The sequence below is a fragment of the Anas platyrhynchos genome, chromosome 3, assembly GCF_047663525.1.
Source record: "Anas platyrhynchos isolate ZD024472 breed Pekin duck chromosome 3, IASCAAS_PekinDuck_T2T, whole genome shotgun sequence".
NCBI lineage: Eukaryota > Metazoa > Chordata > Aves > Anseriformes > Anatidae > Anas > Anas platyrhynchos.
The window spans coordinates 51,953,031-51,972,016 of NC_092589.1; the positions used below are offsets into that span (position 1 = coordinate 51,953,031).

Here is an 18,986-nt window from a genome sequence, read left to right on the forward strand (position 1 = left end):
AACAAGCATCTCTGGGAAGAAAAAGGTACTTGGTGTGGTTTTTAAACACAATCACGGTTTCTTTTATCACTACCTAACATGTTCACTCAGTGAAAAATTACTAGCTTAGACATCCTATGTTGCTTATGTAGACTCACAAATAAATTTTACTAGATGAATTTTATCATTTATCACTTTACTAGTTATTTTACCATTGTAGTCTATTCATGCAGACCCATTCATTAAGTACCTTAAGAAAATTTTTATCGGTAAGTATGGTGTTTGGATAGTCTTGGTTTGGGAGATGAAAAAGTAGAGGGTCAACATATCAGTATTGTTTTTTTCCTAGGTTCTAGGAAATGAAACAAAGTGTTCAGTCTTCTGATAAAACAGACTTATTCAAACTTTTTTCCTTTTTTTTTTTAACTTACAAACTTTTAAGCTGTTCATTATGATGACTCTTCTGAAAGCTTAAGTTATGGTAATTATTTGTCTTGTTGAAAGCTTATAGCTCCTTACAGAGCATATGGCTTATTTTGTTTCTAGACTATCCTTTACTTATATCAATCCAGAAGAAAGGACTTTCAACCCCTCACATTCAGATCCGTTTGATTTTTTTAACTTGCTTTTCAAGAGTGTTCTGTAAACTGCAGTATTGAAAGCTACTATGTAGTATAGTACTTGAGTCACATTATCAATTTCCATCATTCATATTACGTCCAAGCAATTTTGATTACAAGGAGTGAATTTGATTTTTTTGACAATGCTCTATCGGTCTTGATGTAACAAAATGTCTGCCCCTCCAAGATGCATTCCGTATTCGATTACTGTGCCACAAAAATGGTTTTACACTCAGTGTTTTAGTCCAATAAAACAATGGAATTGTTGTATTGTGCACAAAGATTACTTCAAATCTGTTTGCTTTCTATAGCATCTGCCTAGTTTAAGTGCTAATGCTTCTATATAGATATTTCTACAGGCAAACTACTTTCTTCTGAACTTGAATTGCTTTTTTTTTTCCAACTATGCTTTGCCTCAAGGTCACAAAAATCACTACCTTCTACTATTTAGTAGTTTAAGAAAGAAAGGCTTTCAGTTAGATTGTCCATCAGAGTGGCAGTTATTTTCCTCGGATTATTGTTTTTAAGTACAGTTACATGAGATTACTTTAGTTCAAATAGCTGTGAGAGCACTTTTCATATGTATAAGAACACAAGTGTCATAATGACTTGTCATTTTTAGGTTTCAGAAGTCAGAAAATGTAAACCTGTAGTGTCGTTTCTTAAAGACTGTATTTTTACTTGGATGGGAAACAAGTATGAAGACACTTTATAGCTTTATCTATGGTTGTCTTCCTCATTTTTCTTTAAGAATATTAATCACATGATTCAAAATTTGTCTAGCAATCTTATGTTCTGCATTTTTAAGAGTATATTTTTTGGTTTTAGCCTCTATGCAGAACTGCAACCATACAAAAACATTTGTTTAAAACTGCACTGAAGTTAATCGCTATTAAAAAGGATTTGCTGTGATTTGCAGCTTGCCTTGAATTAGAACAAACAAGACTTAACTTCTTTAATCTTCTGCAAAAAAAGTTACATCCTTAAAAGTGAACAGCAAAATACTACAGTAAAATGGTGTACTGAGAGATTTAGTAGTCTCTACAGCTCAGCAGTTAACACTGCATTAAGATTGTGCAGTGGTTCTTGTTTTAAAACTAGAGTTATCCTTTGATCCCTCAGGGTGTGATCATAATTCATAATATTTCTGGGCAAAGATTTAGACATTATTTTTAAGAGGTAGTGCTACTTTCTCTGAGTATCCCCCTTTCTTAACAACTGCAGTAGCTAGAGTACTGTAGTTGCCCTCAACTTCAAAGTTCAGATAAGGATTTTCACACTGTATCAAAGCCAGGAAGTTTTTCACTTTGACGTAGATATTCTTTTTATGAATCATCAAGCATAAACTTACAAAAGAAAGGTGTGGCAGTGCCTGATTGTTTGAGCTTAGTTTTTCTTTGCTGGCTGCTTGCACTGTTACCCAAATACTGGAGGGAGAGAGAGGGGGGGAGGGAAGGAGGGTGAGGATCAAAGCTTAAAAAAAAAAAAGCTTAAATCTAAACGTATGCTCTGACTCTTTCCATGGAATTCAATGGTAATGGTATATTTAAACCAAGCTTGGACAACTGTAGAATATATTACACAATGTTTTGGGACCGTCTTCTCCAAAATAAGTTCTGGGGTAAAAAATGAGACTGTATCATGACAATGCAACCAATCAGTGCTGTAGCAAAGAACTCAAAGATGAGTGAAAATTGTAACACAGCTGAGGTTCATCAAAATTTGGTGAGTGTCTATTTTACTAGAAAAGGTAAGACGTGTCCCTAGCAAAATCAAATGAGAAACGGTATCATTAGATATCTTTGAAATGGCCATGGGCAGATGGCTGTGGACTTAGAAGACTGTTCTCTGCTATTCAGCTTGTTCCTGTACTGTGTCTTACTACATCAGTTTACCCACAACATTTGTATAATCCATTTTCTCCACTCTGCTTTCTATGTCACGCTGACTCATGTTAATAAACCATCACTGCTTGTGAAAAGTTTCAGTCTGAAGATGGTTTTGCTCAAATTCAATTCACTGTCCTGTAAGTTACCTCAGGAGCCAACATCCCAAACAAAAGCAAGTCAGCATTATTCTGCCACCCTTTCATCTCTTACCTACGTAGCAACTTCATACTTAAAGATGCTGCATCTTTTCTTACAACCACTTCCGTCTAAGGTTTTAACCTCTTCTTTGTGGAAAACTTCCTAAAATTGTGGAGTGACTGAGGTCAGAAGGGGCATCAGGAGCTTGTCTAGTCCAATATCCCTGCTCAGAAGAACAAGAGCTACAGCAAGGTTGCTTATGGCCATGTCCAATGTGGAGACTCTGAAGTCATATCAGAAGACTACTGCTAGTGTTTGACTAGCCTCGTATAAAGCAATGCACACGCTTATTTCGGAGTGGAATTTTCTGTTTTGATTTGTGTTTTCTCATCTTGTCACTGCTCACTCCTGGGAAGAATCTGACCATCTTTAGTCGCCTTGTCAGGTATTTCTACACACTGGTAAGGTTTGCCCGCTACTCCCAGGGTTTCACTTAAGACTAAGCTTTCTCCTCACTTGTTCTGGAATACCTTGTGTAAATCTGAGGAGAGTTAAGTCTGAGCCATTTAAGTTAGAGCTGTCTGAGCTCCAAGACTCCTGAGAGGAGCTTTGACAGTATTCCTGTTAACAGTTACTGTTTTCCCCTTCTCTCCAACTACTATTTGCAGCTATAATAAGTGCAAAGTATTTAGGGCTAAAAAGCTGTTTTTTCTCCAAGTGACAACAGCAGTTACCTGTGTAATGGCTTAAGGAACAAAACACACTACCAAGTAACAGTGTTTAAAATTGTTTCTTATAAGAGTGGTGACCAGAATGCCATCCATCCATTGCTAATTGGTATGTGTTATCTTAGGATCTATTCAATCCCAATGGATTCCTGACATACAACAGCACCGTACTTCTCCTTCTATTGTCTTGTATTTTTATTTCATACTTTGTCTATAAGGCTGCCTCTACCCTAACATCTTTTCCCTTTGGGGAGTGTCTGTCAGATACACTTCATGGCCTGAGACATTAGGCCAATGAAACAGCTGATTTGACCTTACAGATTCTTTGCCAGCTGGGAAACAAGGTTTTTTTAAAATTCAGATTAACTTGTCTTTCCAGACTACCCTACTTGTCATTGCTGTTGGGGTATGGAATTCTAAATTAAGTTACCAGATACATGTTTTTAATGTCCTTTTTTTTAAGCACATAGAATTTCATGATAAAAGGTGCATTTTGAATTTCATGGGTAGCAAGTATGATTTAACACAGCAAAGAATGAAGAGTTCTGGAGCTTACACACATTCTCTTCTGATTTCTGTCCTTCTTCCTTCTTCACCCCAAAATGTGTACATGCAGTGGGTTTACGTGGCAAGGTTTTGGTAGCGGGGGGCCATAGGGGTGGTTTCTGTGAGAAGGCATGGACTCAAATTTCATTTTATTTATTTTTTTTCCCCGATGTCTTTCACAGAATTGTATTACAAGAATTCATATTTGCTGGGATGCTGCAAACCTCACTGGTCACCTGCAGTGGGATCAGGAATTAAATTTTCCTACTAAGAGGGAATGCCTCTTAGCTTCTCTGCCCAGTGAGTATGGGGAAGGGAAGACTGAAGCCACAGAGATGCTGAGGGGTTTTACCTGTGCTCTTGGTCAGACTCTGTCCTGTGATTTCCAGCCTCAATCTGCAAGCATGAAGGAGAACTCTTTGAGGTGTGGAGCCCTGCACTGGTAGTGAAGCTGTACCCAGCTGTCCAAACTCACCTCTGTGTCTGCCATCATTCACCTGCATGTCCTGATCAATATTTGATGGAATAATTGTCTGGAGGCCAGCAGCTTGGTCTGAAAATAAACAAACAGGAAATGTTTGTTTGGTTCTCAAGTGAGAAGTGTCCCGTGGTACCTTATTTAAAATGGATGCTGCTGGACATAACGCTGAAGGAAATGCAAAGATGCTGGAGCGCTTTTCACTTTGAAACATAAAAGTATATATTTGACCTTCTGTCATCTTGATATAAATCAAGACCTGATACTTGTCTAAAGTAAGCCTCTAGATGTAGCAACATCTGCATACTTTTCCATATATCTTTTGACCTACTCCTGTCCTCTGTGACTCGACAAATACATTTTCATTGATTTTTCATATTTTAGAAACACTGAGTAAGGCTGAGTGAGCACATATGATCTGTTCTATCACAGTTTTTTTGTCATGCACTACAGATTGAGAAATAGCAAAAAAGTGGAATTATTTAGAAGATAGGAGTTGATAGGAGTTGTTAGGGATAGTGTAACATCTGGACTGTGTCTGAAAAAGTCCTCCTAGGTTAGTTGAAGTCAACTATTTGCTGAATCCAAAAGCAGCTGATAAGGGTTAGGTTTACGTGGCCTTGGTGAAACTCTGTTCACTCCAGTAATTGTAGGCATCATATAAGGCACTAATTAGTTCAGTTGTTTTGATATGAAAAAGATAAATGCTTGTCTACTTCAAATCTAAATGCTCTTCGAGCTCTGGGGCTGGTTTCAGCTCTGGGACTGGTTTCCTTTCCCATTCCCTTTCCATTTTCTTTTTTTTTCCTTTTCTCTTTCCTTTCTTCCTTCCCTTTCCTTTTCCTTTTCCATTTCCTACCAAATGGGTACTTTTTCCTCTCACTCTTTCTCTATAGGCTTATTTGTGTGATTAGAACATTTATAACAAAATACACTTTGTTTCCATTTAATTTAATTTTATTTTTTAAATTTTATTTTTTAATTTAATTTAATTTTTATTATTTTTTTTTAATTTTATTTTATTTTTTATTTATTTTTTTTTTCCAAATTGTCTTCTGAAAGACCCTCGAAGCTGCCGCTTAGCTTCAGAACAGACCCCTCTGCCTCCGCCAAAGTTCAGCCTTTTCCTTTTTGCCACCTTTTGGGTCGCCACGCAGCCGCTATTCCCAGCGGCATTCCTCTGCTTGCGCTCCCCCCCCGCCCCCCCCTCCGCCTCGTGCCCTTCCCTCGTGTCCCCCCCGTTTCTCCGCCGCGCGCCCCGCCGCTGGCAGCCGCCGCCTGGTGCGGCCACCGGGACTCCGCCGGTGTCGTCGCCGAGGGGTCGCGATGCCGGGTGTAGGCTGGCCGCAGGGGCCCTGGGCCGTGGGGCGGCGCTGGACCCGCTACCTCCGCGGGTCCAGGTCGCCCGGCAACGCGGTGGACGCGGCGGCAGCCGCCGCGATGGGCTCCAAGGGCGGCAAGAAGAAGGAGATCGGGAGCCGCAGCAGCTCTGGGCTCCTGGGCCCCAAAGAGTAAGGGTGGGGGGAGCCGGGGGGCTGGACAGGGAGCGGGGACCCCGCCGGCGGTAACGGGCCGGGGGCGTTCTGCCCCGCGGGGACGGGAGGGGGCGCGCCCCGAGCCGCCCCGTGCGGCCCCATGCGCACCCCGAGGGACCCCATGCGCGTCCCGGGCCGCCCCCGCTGCTCGGAGGGGACGGGACCGTGCCATGGAGGGGGCGTGCAAACCGGCAGGGCGATGGAAGTTTGCTTGCTCAAGGGGATGCTTGGTTGAAAGTAGGGGAAACGCGAAAGGTGGTGGTGGGGGGGTGGGTTGTTTGCTGTTGGTTTGGTTTGTTTTCATTCTTGAAACTGGAGGTTCAGCTTTGTCAGTGAATTGCGGAACTGCAGAGTGGCTGAGATTGGCAGGGACCTCTGGAGGTCACCTGCTCCGAACCCTTGTGCAAGCAGGGACACCCAGAGCAGGCTGCCCAGCACCATGTCCAGGCAGCTTCTGGAGACCCCACAGGCTCTCAGGGCAGCCTATGCCAGTGCTCGGTCACCCACAGAGCACAGAAATGCTTCCTCATGTTCAGAGGAAGCCTGTGTCCCTGCTTGTGCCCATTGCCTCATTATGTGGAAGCATTGCTTTCTTTCTCCTATGGTACTTGTTATGGCCCTGTCAGGTAGTGATATCCTGCCAAAAAAGATTTTGTTGTCAGAATGTGTGTCTTGAGCCTTAAAGAGAGTAGCAGAAATGAGATCATACATGCACATGATAGGTCATGTTGTGATATGGCTATGTTTCTACACGTGAGGGACACTGTGTTGGCCACAGCTCAGAGTATGAATCAGAACCACAGGATGGTTCAGGCTGGAAGGGACCCTGAAGATCATCTTGTTCCAGATGCATTAGACTTATGGTTACAAAGCATTAGATTTATGGTAAGAAGCAGACAGCATTGAGTTTTCACTGAAAAGTTTTTTGGGGCTTAAAAAACCTCAGGGCTTTTAACTGGGAGGATAGTTTGGGGATCACATGCTGCCATCCATTTTCATCAGCTGGAGGAACTAAGCTAGCTGAAATTTTCAGGGCTAAATGGCTAATGACCCTTACAACACATCAATTTCATTTACAGGAAGAGAACATATTTCCCAATCCCTTGAATGTTTGTTTTATGTTATAATGAATCTCAGGAAATTAGGTGGATATATATATATATATATTCATTTCTTAAATATTTCTGTGTAAGTAGCATCTCTTGAAATATTTTAAAACTATTCCCTGTTTGTTTGTTTGGTATTCAATGCAAATTTTTCCTCTGTGAAAATGTGTATTTCTCCCTGCAAAGACAAATAACGAACAGAAAACATTGAATTTCTTTCACTATTACTCTTTTGATCTATGAATTCTATATTTCTATCTTTTGAGCAACTTTCTCAACCTAAACTATGTAAATGTGCACACATGATGCTGTCTGGATTCAGACAAAAACACAAACAAACATTAGTGACACAAAGTATGTGCTCATGCCCTTTTCTTCATTTTCCTGCCATAAATAAAGGTGTTGGTCCTATCACTTACTCCTCTCTTGAAATCAATCTTAAAATGCTCCTTTCTTCTTAATTTATATCCAGTTACCCAGCCTTTGCAACAAAATATTTTGTTTCATATTTTCATACTTCTGTTTCACATTTTACATTTTGATTCACATTTTGATATCTTTGCTGTTGCTGTGGTCAGCCAGCATCTCTAGTTCCTCTCTTTTCCTCTCTGTATCCCTTTGCTCAGTAACTTATTTTTTTCTTGTTTTAGCCACAGCCATGCTGCCCCTCACATTTACTTCAAACAGTATATCAATTTTTTTCTGACAATATCTAAGCTGTCAGGGACAGCTGAATTTTCTAGCACAGGTAAAATACTATTTTCCTACTTCGCACTGTATGTAAAATTGATTGGGCTGTCATCCAAAAGATTTTTTTCCCATAATAAGCATTTTTACAGTGTAAGATTTTTTTTGAGATGATAAAAATATGTACTTTTATATAGTAAAACCATTCATTCTCTCCCATATCATAGAAAAATTCTAAGAGAATCATTCATATAAAATGAGTTATTTTGTATCAGAATATCTAGAACAGAATCTTTTTCTTTAGCACGCTGTTGCTTTAAGCTTTATTAAATGAGACCACGATGGATAAATAAGATTAGAAAATCATTTTCCCTGTGTCAAGTTGAGACTGGAGAATATCTAATTACAACTGTTTTGAATGATATTAAGTTTTACTGGAACGCCTCTGGAGTGTGAATAGGAGATATGCTTGTAATATATTTGAAATTTCTTGATGGACCTAAAAGGCAAGAGACATGATGTATCTCTCACTCTGCAATTATCATCTAATTGTAAGGGAACAAATGTCTAGTATATGCCAGTGTTAATTCAGTGTTAGCATAGGAATATTTACTCATTTCACTAGGGTTGTTTTACATAAGCAGTAGTAGCTTGAAGATGTCCTAATGGTGGTTTAGTGACAGGTTAGTAGCCTACAGAAGACTGTTACAATCACTTGATTGTAATGCAGAACCTTTGTAACCCAGATTATTTTTTTTCATCAAACTAATAACTTCTATTTAAACCATAACATCTCTTTTGTGTTTAGTTGCTCTCCTTTGTGCTCTTTCCAGCTAGAGTAAGACTCACCAGTAAAATGCTAGATGTTATAGCAGTTCTGATCCTGGTTTTCTAACTAACCTGTCCGTGGTCATTGTTATTTATTTTTTGTCATCCTGAAATATCACTAAGGCCTTTTGGATGGATGGGTGGATGGGCGGATAGATGGGTGAATGGATTGAAGGAAGGAAGAAAAAGTGGTTGGTTTAGGACAATGCATGTCATGCCAAGTTCAGCAAACTACCTGATAAATCCTGCTGTTCAGGCTGTTGGGAAAAAATAATTTCACTGTCTGTTGAATTGTAGATAATGAGTTACATCAAGAAAAGCTAGTGACAGGTTATTTTAAACTTTGGCCTAGCCTTTTTCTCTTAAACATTTTATAAGAAAGGTAGCCCACAATTTTCACATGAAACTGTAGAGCACAGCGCTGTAAAGCATTGGAAAATCAAGTCTGAATTCAGCACTTGCTATCTTTTCAATCGTATTGTTTTGCGTGCTCTGTAAATTGTAGGTGCATTTTGGGTTGCTTACAGGCTGTATTCTGTAACAGTGTTTATTTTCAGTACGATAATCATTCTGGGGAAAACATCTTAGTACTCTGTTCAGAGCTCTGGGTGGAAGTCTGCTTTTGCTGAAATCAGTGAAAGCTGTTGACGGTTGGGAGCTGAACATACTGGGGTTAAGAGCTTGCCCTTGAGAACATTTTGACAACTTAAATAGCCTTTCTTCTTGCTTTTAGCATGAAATAAAGACCCTTATTTCCCAGATTGTTGGGAATTTGTACCCCAAACCCAACATCAAAAATATTTTGGCATTCCTAGTCTCTGTGAAAGGTTAAACACTGAAATGTATTTATTTTCTTTAGTTGTGCTGTAAGCCAGTGGTCTACAACCTTTCTTGATTGTACACTACTATCAATAAAAATTGTGAGCACACTCCCTCAATATACTTATATTAATTTATCTGTAAATCATATGCATGCAATACTGAAGCTCTCTTTTCTTCCTTTTTCTTCCACACCCTACTTTGGAAAGCACTGCTTTACACCACAAAGTTTATATGGAGAGAGTGAGCGACTAGGCAGATTCAAATGCTGAACTACAGTCTGTTAAAGTCTACAGGGAGCTTTTTATTTCGATCAGGCTTATGGTTGAAACTTAGAGCTGTAGTCTGTGATTTATGCAAAATGGAAGCAATGTTTCCTTCTTCAGTATTCAGCATTGCTTCTGGAGTGCTTTCCCCTTTGTCATAGGATTTGTGATGTGCATACCAGCATAATAGGAACGCAGACAGATTGACAGATCCATGCTATTTCTTTATTTGGAAATAGATTCTGTATAGTAAGGAATATCTGCATCATAGTAAATCTATTCTGTAGATCTGTATCACTGTTGTCAAGAAAAATCATCAGAGTACTGAGTTGATTCTGCAGGAGTCTACCCTGGAACAAAATATTAATACTGCTGCTCCTATTATTTATATTTTTAATTAAAATTGCTGAACACAGTGATAGGACAAATTTGCTGTGTAACCCTAAGACTTAGTCTTCACTTTGATTGCCAGTTCTGTGTTGGAGGGATTAATCTGTGTTTCCTCATTTAATGATTTTCTGCTAATAGTAAACTAATGATAATAGTGATTGTGAATATTTTATTAAAGACAGTTAACCAAGTCTTTTTAGTGGGTTGTGGAGGTTAGAAGTAAATATTCTTATGTGCATGCTATTAGATTGAAGCTGTGTTCTTTGTATGTATGACAATTACTTAAATAGATGACAAGGAAATAGCTATTATGTTCATCCTGTTACTAAGCTTGTTCAGTAAATTTGTGTACACATTCTAGTGTCCAAATTTTGCATAAGTCTGTGCATGAGAACTTCAGTAATGTTGCTGTTCATGTAGCAGAAAAAAAGAAATGGAAGTTTGCAAGCTTCCTGAGAAAATATTGTCCCATTAGTTTAGCGTTCTTTGCAATTGCAAAGTAGGTTTTCTCTCTCTCTCTCTCATTTCTCTCTTTTTTTTCTTTTTTTTTTTTTTTTCTGAACAGAGTTTGCAGCTGCAGGGACAAAATACATTTTGTCTTTTTTGTAATACTGTCTTCTTACTAGTAAATGGTATTTGTTTTCATGTGTCTCCAGTGGTTGAAATACTGAATAGAACTATCAGCAGTATAAGAAAAGAAAAAAGGTTAATAGTTTTTAAATATAATTTTAAAACAAATCATCAGAACAGTCAAGGCTTACCATAAAGAATTACAGTCCCATCATTTTAACAACTATAGGTAAAACTAATGTAGAAGTCCTCTGAGAGTAATGTGTACAAATATCTGGACAATATATTTTGATCACCTTAAAATTATTTTGATAGATTTCCAGTCAGACCAGTCTCTCTCTCTTTCCCCCCTCTTCTCCCCCCTCCCAAATGCTTACAGTAGTCAGCAGATTGCATATGTAATATGAAAAATCAATGGGGATTGTTGGTGGATTATACTGCAGTACTGGAACAGGACTTTGGAAGCATACAGAGAGGGCAGGAGATTTCCTTTTTACTCTCTAAGCCAGACTTCACATAGGTCAATCTGCAGGATGCTCCATTGCGTCTCTCTTCATTACTGCTTTCTAATTAGGTGGCTGTTCCCTTCAGGAGCTATGCAGTTGTTAGAGATGACAGACTGAAGAGCTCAAAAGAACAGCTGTCCTTAAAGCTTTCCTTAATTGCACCATTAGAGGCTACTGAGAATCTGATCTTTTCCAGGTTTCAACAGCTTCAGTGAATTGCTGGAATTGATGCTTATATCACCACTGAAGATTCTGGCTAGTAACAATGATAATGAATCGAAATGCTTTGTAAATGAATTTGATGAAAGTCTATGCCATTGAGCCCAGTTCTCTGAATTAAACTGAAGTCATCAGCACCTGCCAGCACAAAGAAAAATCTGAATTAGTGTTTGGGTTATTAGGGACAAAAGTAAGGAGTTAATGGTCAGTGCCAAGAGAGGCAAGTGGTGTAGGGATAATTGTAGCATAGGCACAACTTCCCAATGTACAGGAGAAGGTCAGAGTGCTGTTTGAGATTTTATTAGGGAGAGCAGTAGCTAAGCGCAATATTTACTGCTGATGGATCCTTCAGCACCTGCAGAGACAAGCTGGAGCCTGGACTGGCTGGAAGCAATGATTGAAGTTCAGCTGTGTGCCTGATTGCACTGAGTAGCAGGTTGCTGCATTGCTGTTGTGCAGTGGGATGCTACACCAAAGCCTGGGATTACCTCATGTTTACTATTAAGATTAAAGGTTGAGACAGTAAGAACAGGGAAAAAAGAAAAAAAAAAAAAAAAAAAAGCTCCATTGCTAATTCATACTTGCACTCCCAGAGACCTAGCAGAAGGAGTCAGCAAGTGTATGATTGTGGTTTTATCTACTTCTGGTGTGTTTCTCAGGTAAATATCCTGAGGTTTTAGATTACAGTAGTGGTTTAGAGAATAGAGTCTGAATAGATGAACTTTTTATGTTTTTGGAATCCCACTAGATTGACTGAAGTTTAGGAGTGGGAAACCTCATGTCTTATGGGTAACTGCACAGTGGTTGAACTTGAAGGTGCTTTCAGTGTTGTGCTGGATTACTACTGCTGGTTACTGTAAATTGTAATGTGTGCTAAAAATTTACATGGAAAAAGTCTGTGGAAAAGATTACCTCTGATCACCATTGTGGCCTTCCTCTGGGCCTACTCTAACAGCCCCACATCCTTCTTGTGCTGGGTGCCCCAGCCCTGGATGCAGCACTCCAGGTGGGGCTTCACAAGGGCAGAGCAGAGGGTGACAATCCCCTCCCTCGACCTGCTGACCACTCCTCTGTTGATGCAACCCAAGACGCAGTTGGCCTTCTGGGCTGCAAGAGCACACCACTGGCTCATGTTGAGGTTTTTGTCCACTAGACCCCTCAAATCATTCTTTGTGGTGCTACTCTCAATGAGTTCTCCCAGTCTGTGCTCATGTCTGGGATTTCCCCAATATAGGTGCAGCACCTCACAGCTGGACATGTTCATTCAACCTCATTAGGTTAAGGTGAGCTCACTTCTCAAGCTTGTCCAGGTCCCTTTGGATGACATCCCTTCCTTCTGTTGTACTAACTGCACCACTCTGCTTGGTGTCATCTGCAAACTTGCTGAGGGTGCACTCAATCCCACTGTCTATGTCATTGGTAAAGATTTTAAATAGAGATAAGCGTGGTTTGGTGGGATCTGATTAAGTTCCACTAGAGGCTTGAAGCAGATTTAAATTTTTGGACAACAGACATTGAGGATACTAGTCCAGTTTATCACTGATGCCATATGTTTGCAATTTTTGGATTAGCCATATCCATTTTATGGTTAATTCTTCTGTATTTATTGGAAACTGGGCTAGAAAGGGTTTATTGACTGTTTGTGGTGCCATTATGACAAAGCATTCCCTGTTCTCTCAAATAATTCAGAAGCAACATAAATCTGTAATGGCCCAGGATTCCAGTGCTTCCAGCTGCAAAGCCAAAGAGTAGAAATGTCTCTGTAGCTTAAAGCTTAACCATCTGAAACAGTGGGAAAAAGATATCATCATGCAATTGCTTACTTTCTCCAGACATAGGAATGTTAGTGAGTAAATACATAATGATTTAGGTTCAATTTGGATGAAATTCCCTGGTTCATGATTTTTCTTGAGAAGATATTTACTGCATCAATGTGCATCTGCAAACGCTTATTGTTCTAATATTAAATTGTAATCCAACAAAAAATAGAGTCATTACTGGAGAGTTTGCATTGTCTTGCCTGAACATAAAACATCCACTTCTAATTTATTTTCTTTTCTTGTCTATTTCTTTGTACATAACACATATTTCTGAGGTTGATGTTTTTGTTAGTCTCAGAAACAAAGGTAAGCACACCTAGAATTTTCTGTGTAAGCATTTTCTGGCCAAAAAGATGAAGAGCTTGCTTCATTGGTTGAAATGTTTCAGTGTACACTCTGTATAATAAAACTCCATATAATTTTATCTTTATAGTGAATTTGTAAATGCTATTTTTTTTCCTCTTCTTCCTTTAACTTTTTTTGAGATTCATTCTTTGAGATGAGAGAATAGGTTCTTCCCAAAGTAAATATGATAAACATATTGTAAGTTTATAAACATATTATATATTAGCCTACCAGTATGTTGAATTTGTGGTTAACCACATTTCATTCCAGCTAGAAAATTATGTATTCAAATTGTTTTTTCTTGCTAATTGTAATTAAAATAATAAACCCCTTAAGAACTCAGCCTATTGTGATGCCTTCAAACTTCATGGACTTATGGGCATGAATAGACTAAGTCATGTATCAGTGGCAATATCACAATAAATGCTATACTCTCTGTTGGTCCTAATTATAGGTCATTCTTTCCCTGTAACTCTAAGCACTGTCAGAAGATCTTGCAGGCAAGCATTGTCCATGAGCCATTAACTGAACTATGCAATAAGATATATGTCTAGAATGAACTGTGCAATAAAGAAAAGCAGCTTCCAGCAGGAGAACTATATAGCAGGAATAGTGCTGCCAAAAGAAAAAAAATAATAATAATTGTGCTTTGAAACTGGAAAGCATTCCTAAAATAATATGTTAGATATTCTGTTTGCTGTGGATTCATCTACTTAAACAGAATTGTCTTTAACAGCACTGAAGAAATGGGGTTTCCTGGTGTTCTTGTCAAGGCACTGTAAGTGCTTTGTAAATGAGTTGACCTAAAACCACAGAAGTACTGAGGTGCTCTGTCATGCAGAGATTTTTAGTTCTTAGTTAATTACCCATTTGCCATACAGAAGGCACAAAAGTATTTTACAGAAGCCAACTAGGAAGAAATGCCAATGAAAGGAGCAAAGCTCAAGCCATATTTAAAAAACAAACAAAAAACCAAAACAACAACAACAACAAAAACATGAGAACAACAAAAAAACATTTGAGTACCAAAATAGTCTGGAAAGAGGTGTGGCAATCTTCCCAGCATTCTTACAGCTGAATCTAAGGTCAGGTTAATCTTTTCAGCAGGAAACACTGGGAGAAGCAAACTCAGAATAGTTACTAGTTTCATAATTTCTAGGGTGCTGTACAAGTATTTGGAGAAACATGACTTCAGATTACTTCTTAGAGTCAGGAGCAGTAAAGAAGGATTTAAAAAGAGATCTGCAATTTGCTGCCTCAGAGAACAACCAGAACCAGTTGGATGCTCTGTGATCCAACTGTTAGTGGCTTTTCACACAGAGCTCTGATGGAAAGGGACTAAGGGACATTTTTCCTTTGTTGTCCTGAGCTTGACAGAGGTATGTGCTATGCAAGATAGGCTTTTCCAGTAAACATAGATGATTATTCTCTCCTGCGTTGCATCTGGTGTGAAGGAGTTCTGCAGGCTAAATATTTTGAGTGGTCAGGTGTTTTCCTTTTATTGATATTAAATTTGCTGTGTTTTATGTTAGATATATTATTTTTCTTTTGTCATGAGAACAGATAAATAATTCACTCTTGTCTATACTATTCATTATTTGGTACATTTACACTTTGCTACTCCTCCATGCTCTGAACTGTTGCCTGTCACTGAATTTCCAAAGTTTTGGTTACATTGTTAGGGCAGCTGGAACCAATCAATATTTCATGCAAAAGCCATAATATCCTAAGTGGCATTATACTGTTCTCAAATATTGGGCATCCTGCTCCTAATGTCTTCTAATATTTGGTTTGCCTTCCTTGACTATCCTTGAACAGAGATCCTTATAGATCTATCATAATGACAGGCAGCTCATGACCCTGAAGCGTTATCATTAACAGAACTATATAAGCTGTAATCAATTGCTGCTAGCTGGAAGGACAGTGCATTGATCAAACAGAAATTGTATCTGCAAAATGGATGTAGATGTTGACAGACTACAAGACGCAGCTATGACCTCTTGGCGCCCATGTTAGTTTGCACTCGTTTCACTTGACCTGTCACCTCCACTGTTTGAAACAAGGAATTTAGTTCAGGTGACATCATTTGCATCTGCAGCACATCCCAGAGTCAACAACTTTGGAAAAATTAGTCAGAGATCAACTCTCTTGACTGGAATTGTCACCTGAAACAGGCACTCTTCTTACAAGGACTTGCTATGACTCTAGCTTTGTCTTAGTATATCATATCATCTCTAAAAGTGAGTATGATAAAGCTATCCTCAACAAAATACTTTTGTCTCTCTTCATTAAAAATGCTTATTTAAGAGCTAGATATTACAAGGTTTCTGTTTTGGCAGGCAACTCTTGATTTTATTCTTCAGTGTTCTGCTCTTGGAATGTAAATTTATATATATATATATTTTATGTATATATATATATATATATAATTGAAGAATGTTTTTAAAAGTTTACCTGACCTCTAGTGTGGGCAGGCTGGCAGATGGATGACTTGCAGGCCATATAATACCTTTCATTATCAAGTGCATTTTTCAAATATGCTAAATAGGGTTTTTTTTTGCCTTTTTTTTTCATTCTATATAAAAACTTTTTGACAGCTCTTTAGAATCAAGAGCAAAAATACCAGAAGTCTAAATTTTGTTCATAATAACTGATCCAGACTTTGTAAGAAATTCAGCTGATATTTTAAAGTGTTAAAGACCAAAATTTGAACAATATTTATAGGGCAACAAATGGAATTAAGCTGAAAATACAGACAGCAAACTTGAAAATAAGTTTTGAAACACATAATGCTTCTACACTAATACTTTGTATCTTTCTACCATGCTTCTTTGAAAAAAATCTCAAGGAAACACCTGTACAACTGGGTCAAGAGACTTGGCACATAACATTTTTTCCCCCCTCTATAGACTGGAAAGCAAACCAAGAATTACCATCTCACCTCCCATTAACATACAGGCAAATTATAATAAGAAAAAATCCAGATTTCTCTCTCACAAGGTTGAATGTGAGGCTTCGTGAACACTCTCTTAGCAAGTCTGCAGAAGTATTTGAAATAGTCTCATTCTTGGCAAATTACTTAAGTCTACTTGTTCATCTGACAACTACAAGGATGTTGGCTACGTTTAGAAATGAGCACTATACTTCAAAGTAGTGACACATTAAAAAACTCCTTTAAAAATGACATGCCTATAAAATATAATCACTTGGTATTCATCTTTTCTTTTTAGTATCACTTTAATCTTCTACAGTTTGATCTAGCTTCACGTAGAACACTGTACTTTTGGAGGAAAAAATCCTGGACGAGGCTTACCTCAGCAGACAAAAGTGAAGTGATACAAAACCTGTTGTCAAAGGTTTTACAAGTAAATGTCATTAGAATTTAGATGCCTTACAATTATTTATTCTGCTCCTTGTACCTGAACTGTGTTCATGCCTTGATTCTTTCCCCCATCCATGAGAGCTCTGAACTTTTAGGCTAGTGTAATTTTTTCTACAAAGTCCTTTAAGTTTTGCCTCCCCTGTCTGATGTAAAAATAAAGTTACTATAAATAACACAAGCATATTTTGGTTTTATTTTGGAATTACTGCTTACTGTATTAATAGTAATAATTGTATTGCCCTTGGTCCTTATTATCTTATCATAACTAATTCAATTCATTCTTCTGAAGAATGGCAATATGTATGACGAAAAAGAGCAAATCATTTTGCAGTGGAGTTACTGATACTTGGTTAAAAGTTCTCATATGCTTTCCAGATCCTTGTGAACTTGGGTGTTGCCGTAGTTTCCACCATGAGTTTCAGAGGTGTTCAGATGCTACTTTTGAAAAACCATTTCAGTGATTAGAGTTTAAAACCGCTTACTACCATAGTTAAAGTTTTCAGAGTTTATTATTATTATTTATTTATTATTTTTCCTTTGGGTTTTGAAGAGATTAAGAAAAAAGTTCAGCAGCTTTCCTACCAGGGGACTTTTGGAGGAGAATATGAACCATCTGTTTGTTCTCTGCCCTTTTTCCTAATTAAATTTTTTATTGAGGCCAGAAATTGTTGTTTCCAGCTGCTCAAGCAATCCAAGGGAAGGGGCTCATTTTTCTTTACCTTTTCCTGGAAAGAGTCCAAAATTCTCATCTCTTTGTGTCTCAACATTAGTTCCCAACTGGAAATATGAGATGTGACATTCCTTATCTCCATCTTTTCCTTCACATTGTTCTTCTGTACATATTGAGGAGTTCAGAGCATCCAGAAGAGTGATAAGAGATAAAAGGGTAAAAGTTTCAGCTCTGAGCCTCATTCACTGTCCTGCCAAGTATTAGTTACCTAAATATCATGTCCTTTTACTGAATCATTTATATTAATTATTGACCATCGCAAGAAGTGAGGTCAAGGTGATAGCAGGTGTGTGGTTAATAGTGTGTTTTCTGGGATATGATTGAAACTATGCTCTAGAGTATGATGGTTATTAACATTTCATGAAAATAGTAGACAGTATTTAATGCAAGTTAAAAGATTTGCAACTTTACCTCTAGGGTAGCAACAGTCTCCAAGAGATAAAATGAAAATTATGAGAATCAAATTGATTCGGTATTCTATTGGGGTATTGTTATGATCTAATTTGTGGTTTATTTTTTAATCTTTAGGACATGCTACCAGTAATGTTGGTGACCATCTAGAACAACCACGTGGAGCACTAATATGGGATGAAGCATTGGCCTGTGGACAGTTAGCAACATATATCCCACTGTGGAGATAGATAAATAAATTTTAATAGAGTGAATTGAATGAAGACAGATGTCACAATCATTGTATCTACAGAAAAACTAGCATGCAAATATCACATCATACCATACCACTTAAATGTATCATACTACAGATACAATGGCTGGTTTGTTTAACAGTTTAATAGTTGCTGTTCAGATGCCAATGCTCAGTCTTTTAGTTCTCCAAAATATGCTTTAAGCACACACACACATCAATGCACAACTGAAGTTAGCAGATGCGTACATGGTAACTGTAGCATGGCTGCTGAGTAGTAATTAAGCCAATCAAAACTTAAGTTCAATTTTGCATCTCAATCCCAAACTAGAGATCCCAATACGATGTACTATGTCCATCAAAACACCTGTATTTTTTTCTTAGGATGACAATACAAAGCAGATCTTAACAGACCTGGAAATCTAGGAAGAAGGTTTAATAGGTATAAAGCAATGGAACCTTAGAGCAAATAAAACCTAAACAAGGTTTAGATGCAAAAAGTGTCACCTTTGCTAACTTTCTCATAAGAAATGACAGCAATCTCTGAAAGAACAACAACAACAAAAAACTCAATATATCCATATGCAAATAATTAGCCAAAAACCTTGAAGAAGTCATTGATATGGTGGAATCTCTGTTTTTGTTTGTTTGTTTCTGAACTTCCAAAGTACAGTCATGGAGACAGTGAGCGCTGATGCATTTTTATCTAATGCCAAGCAAGATTATATGAGATGTAACTTTTTCAGGGGGAGGCTGGTAAAG

General features: G+C 38.1%; 1 protein-coding gene across 2 annotated transcripts in view; it reads left to right on the plus strand.

The window, feature by feature from the left end:
* The first annotated feature begins 5,610 nt into the window (after positions 1–5,610).
* Positions 5,611–18,986, plus strand: part of ADGB (androglobin) — a 111,961-nt gene continuing 98,585 nt past the window's right edge. For both annotated transcript variants that reach the window (XM_072035896.1, XM_027454322.3), the window contains exon 1: positions 5,611–5,889. In XM_072035896.1, the coding sequence (XP_071891997.1) occupies positions 5,705–5,889 (185 nt within the window). In that variant the 5' untranslated portion in view covers positions 5,611–5,704. The remainder of the gene's footprint in view (positions 5,890–18,986) is intronic.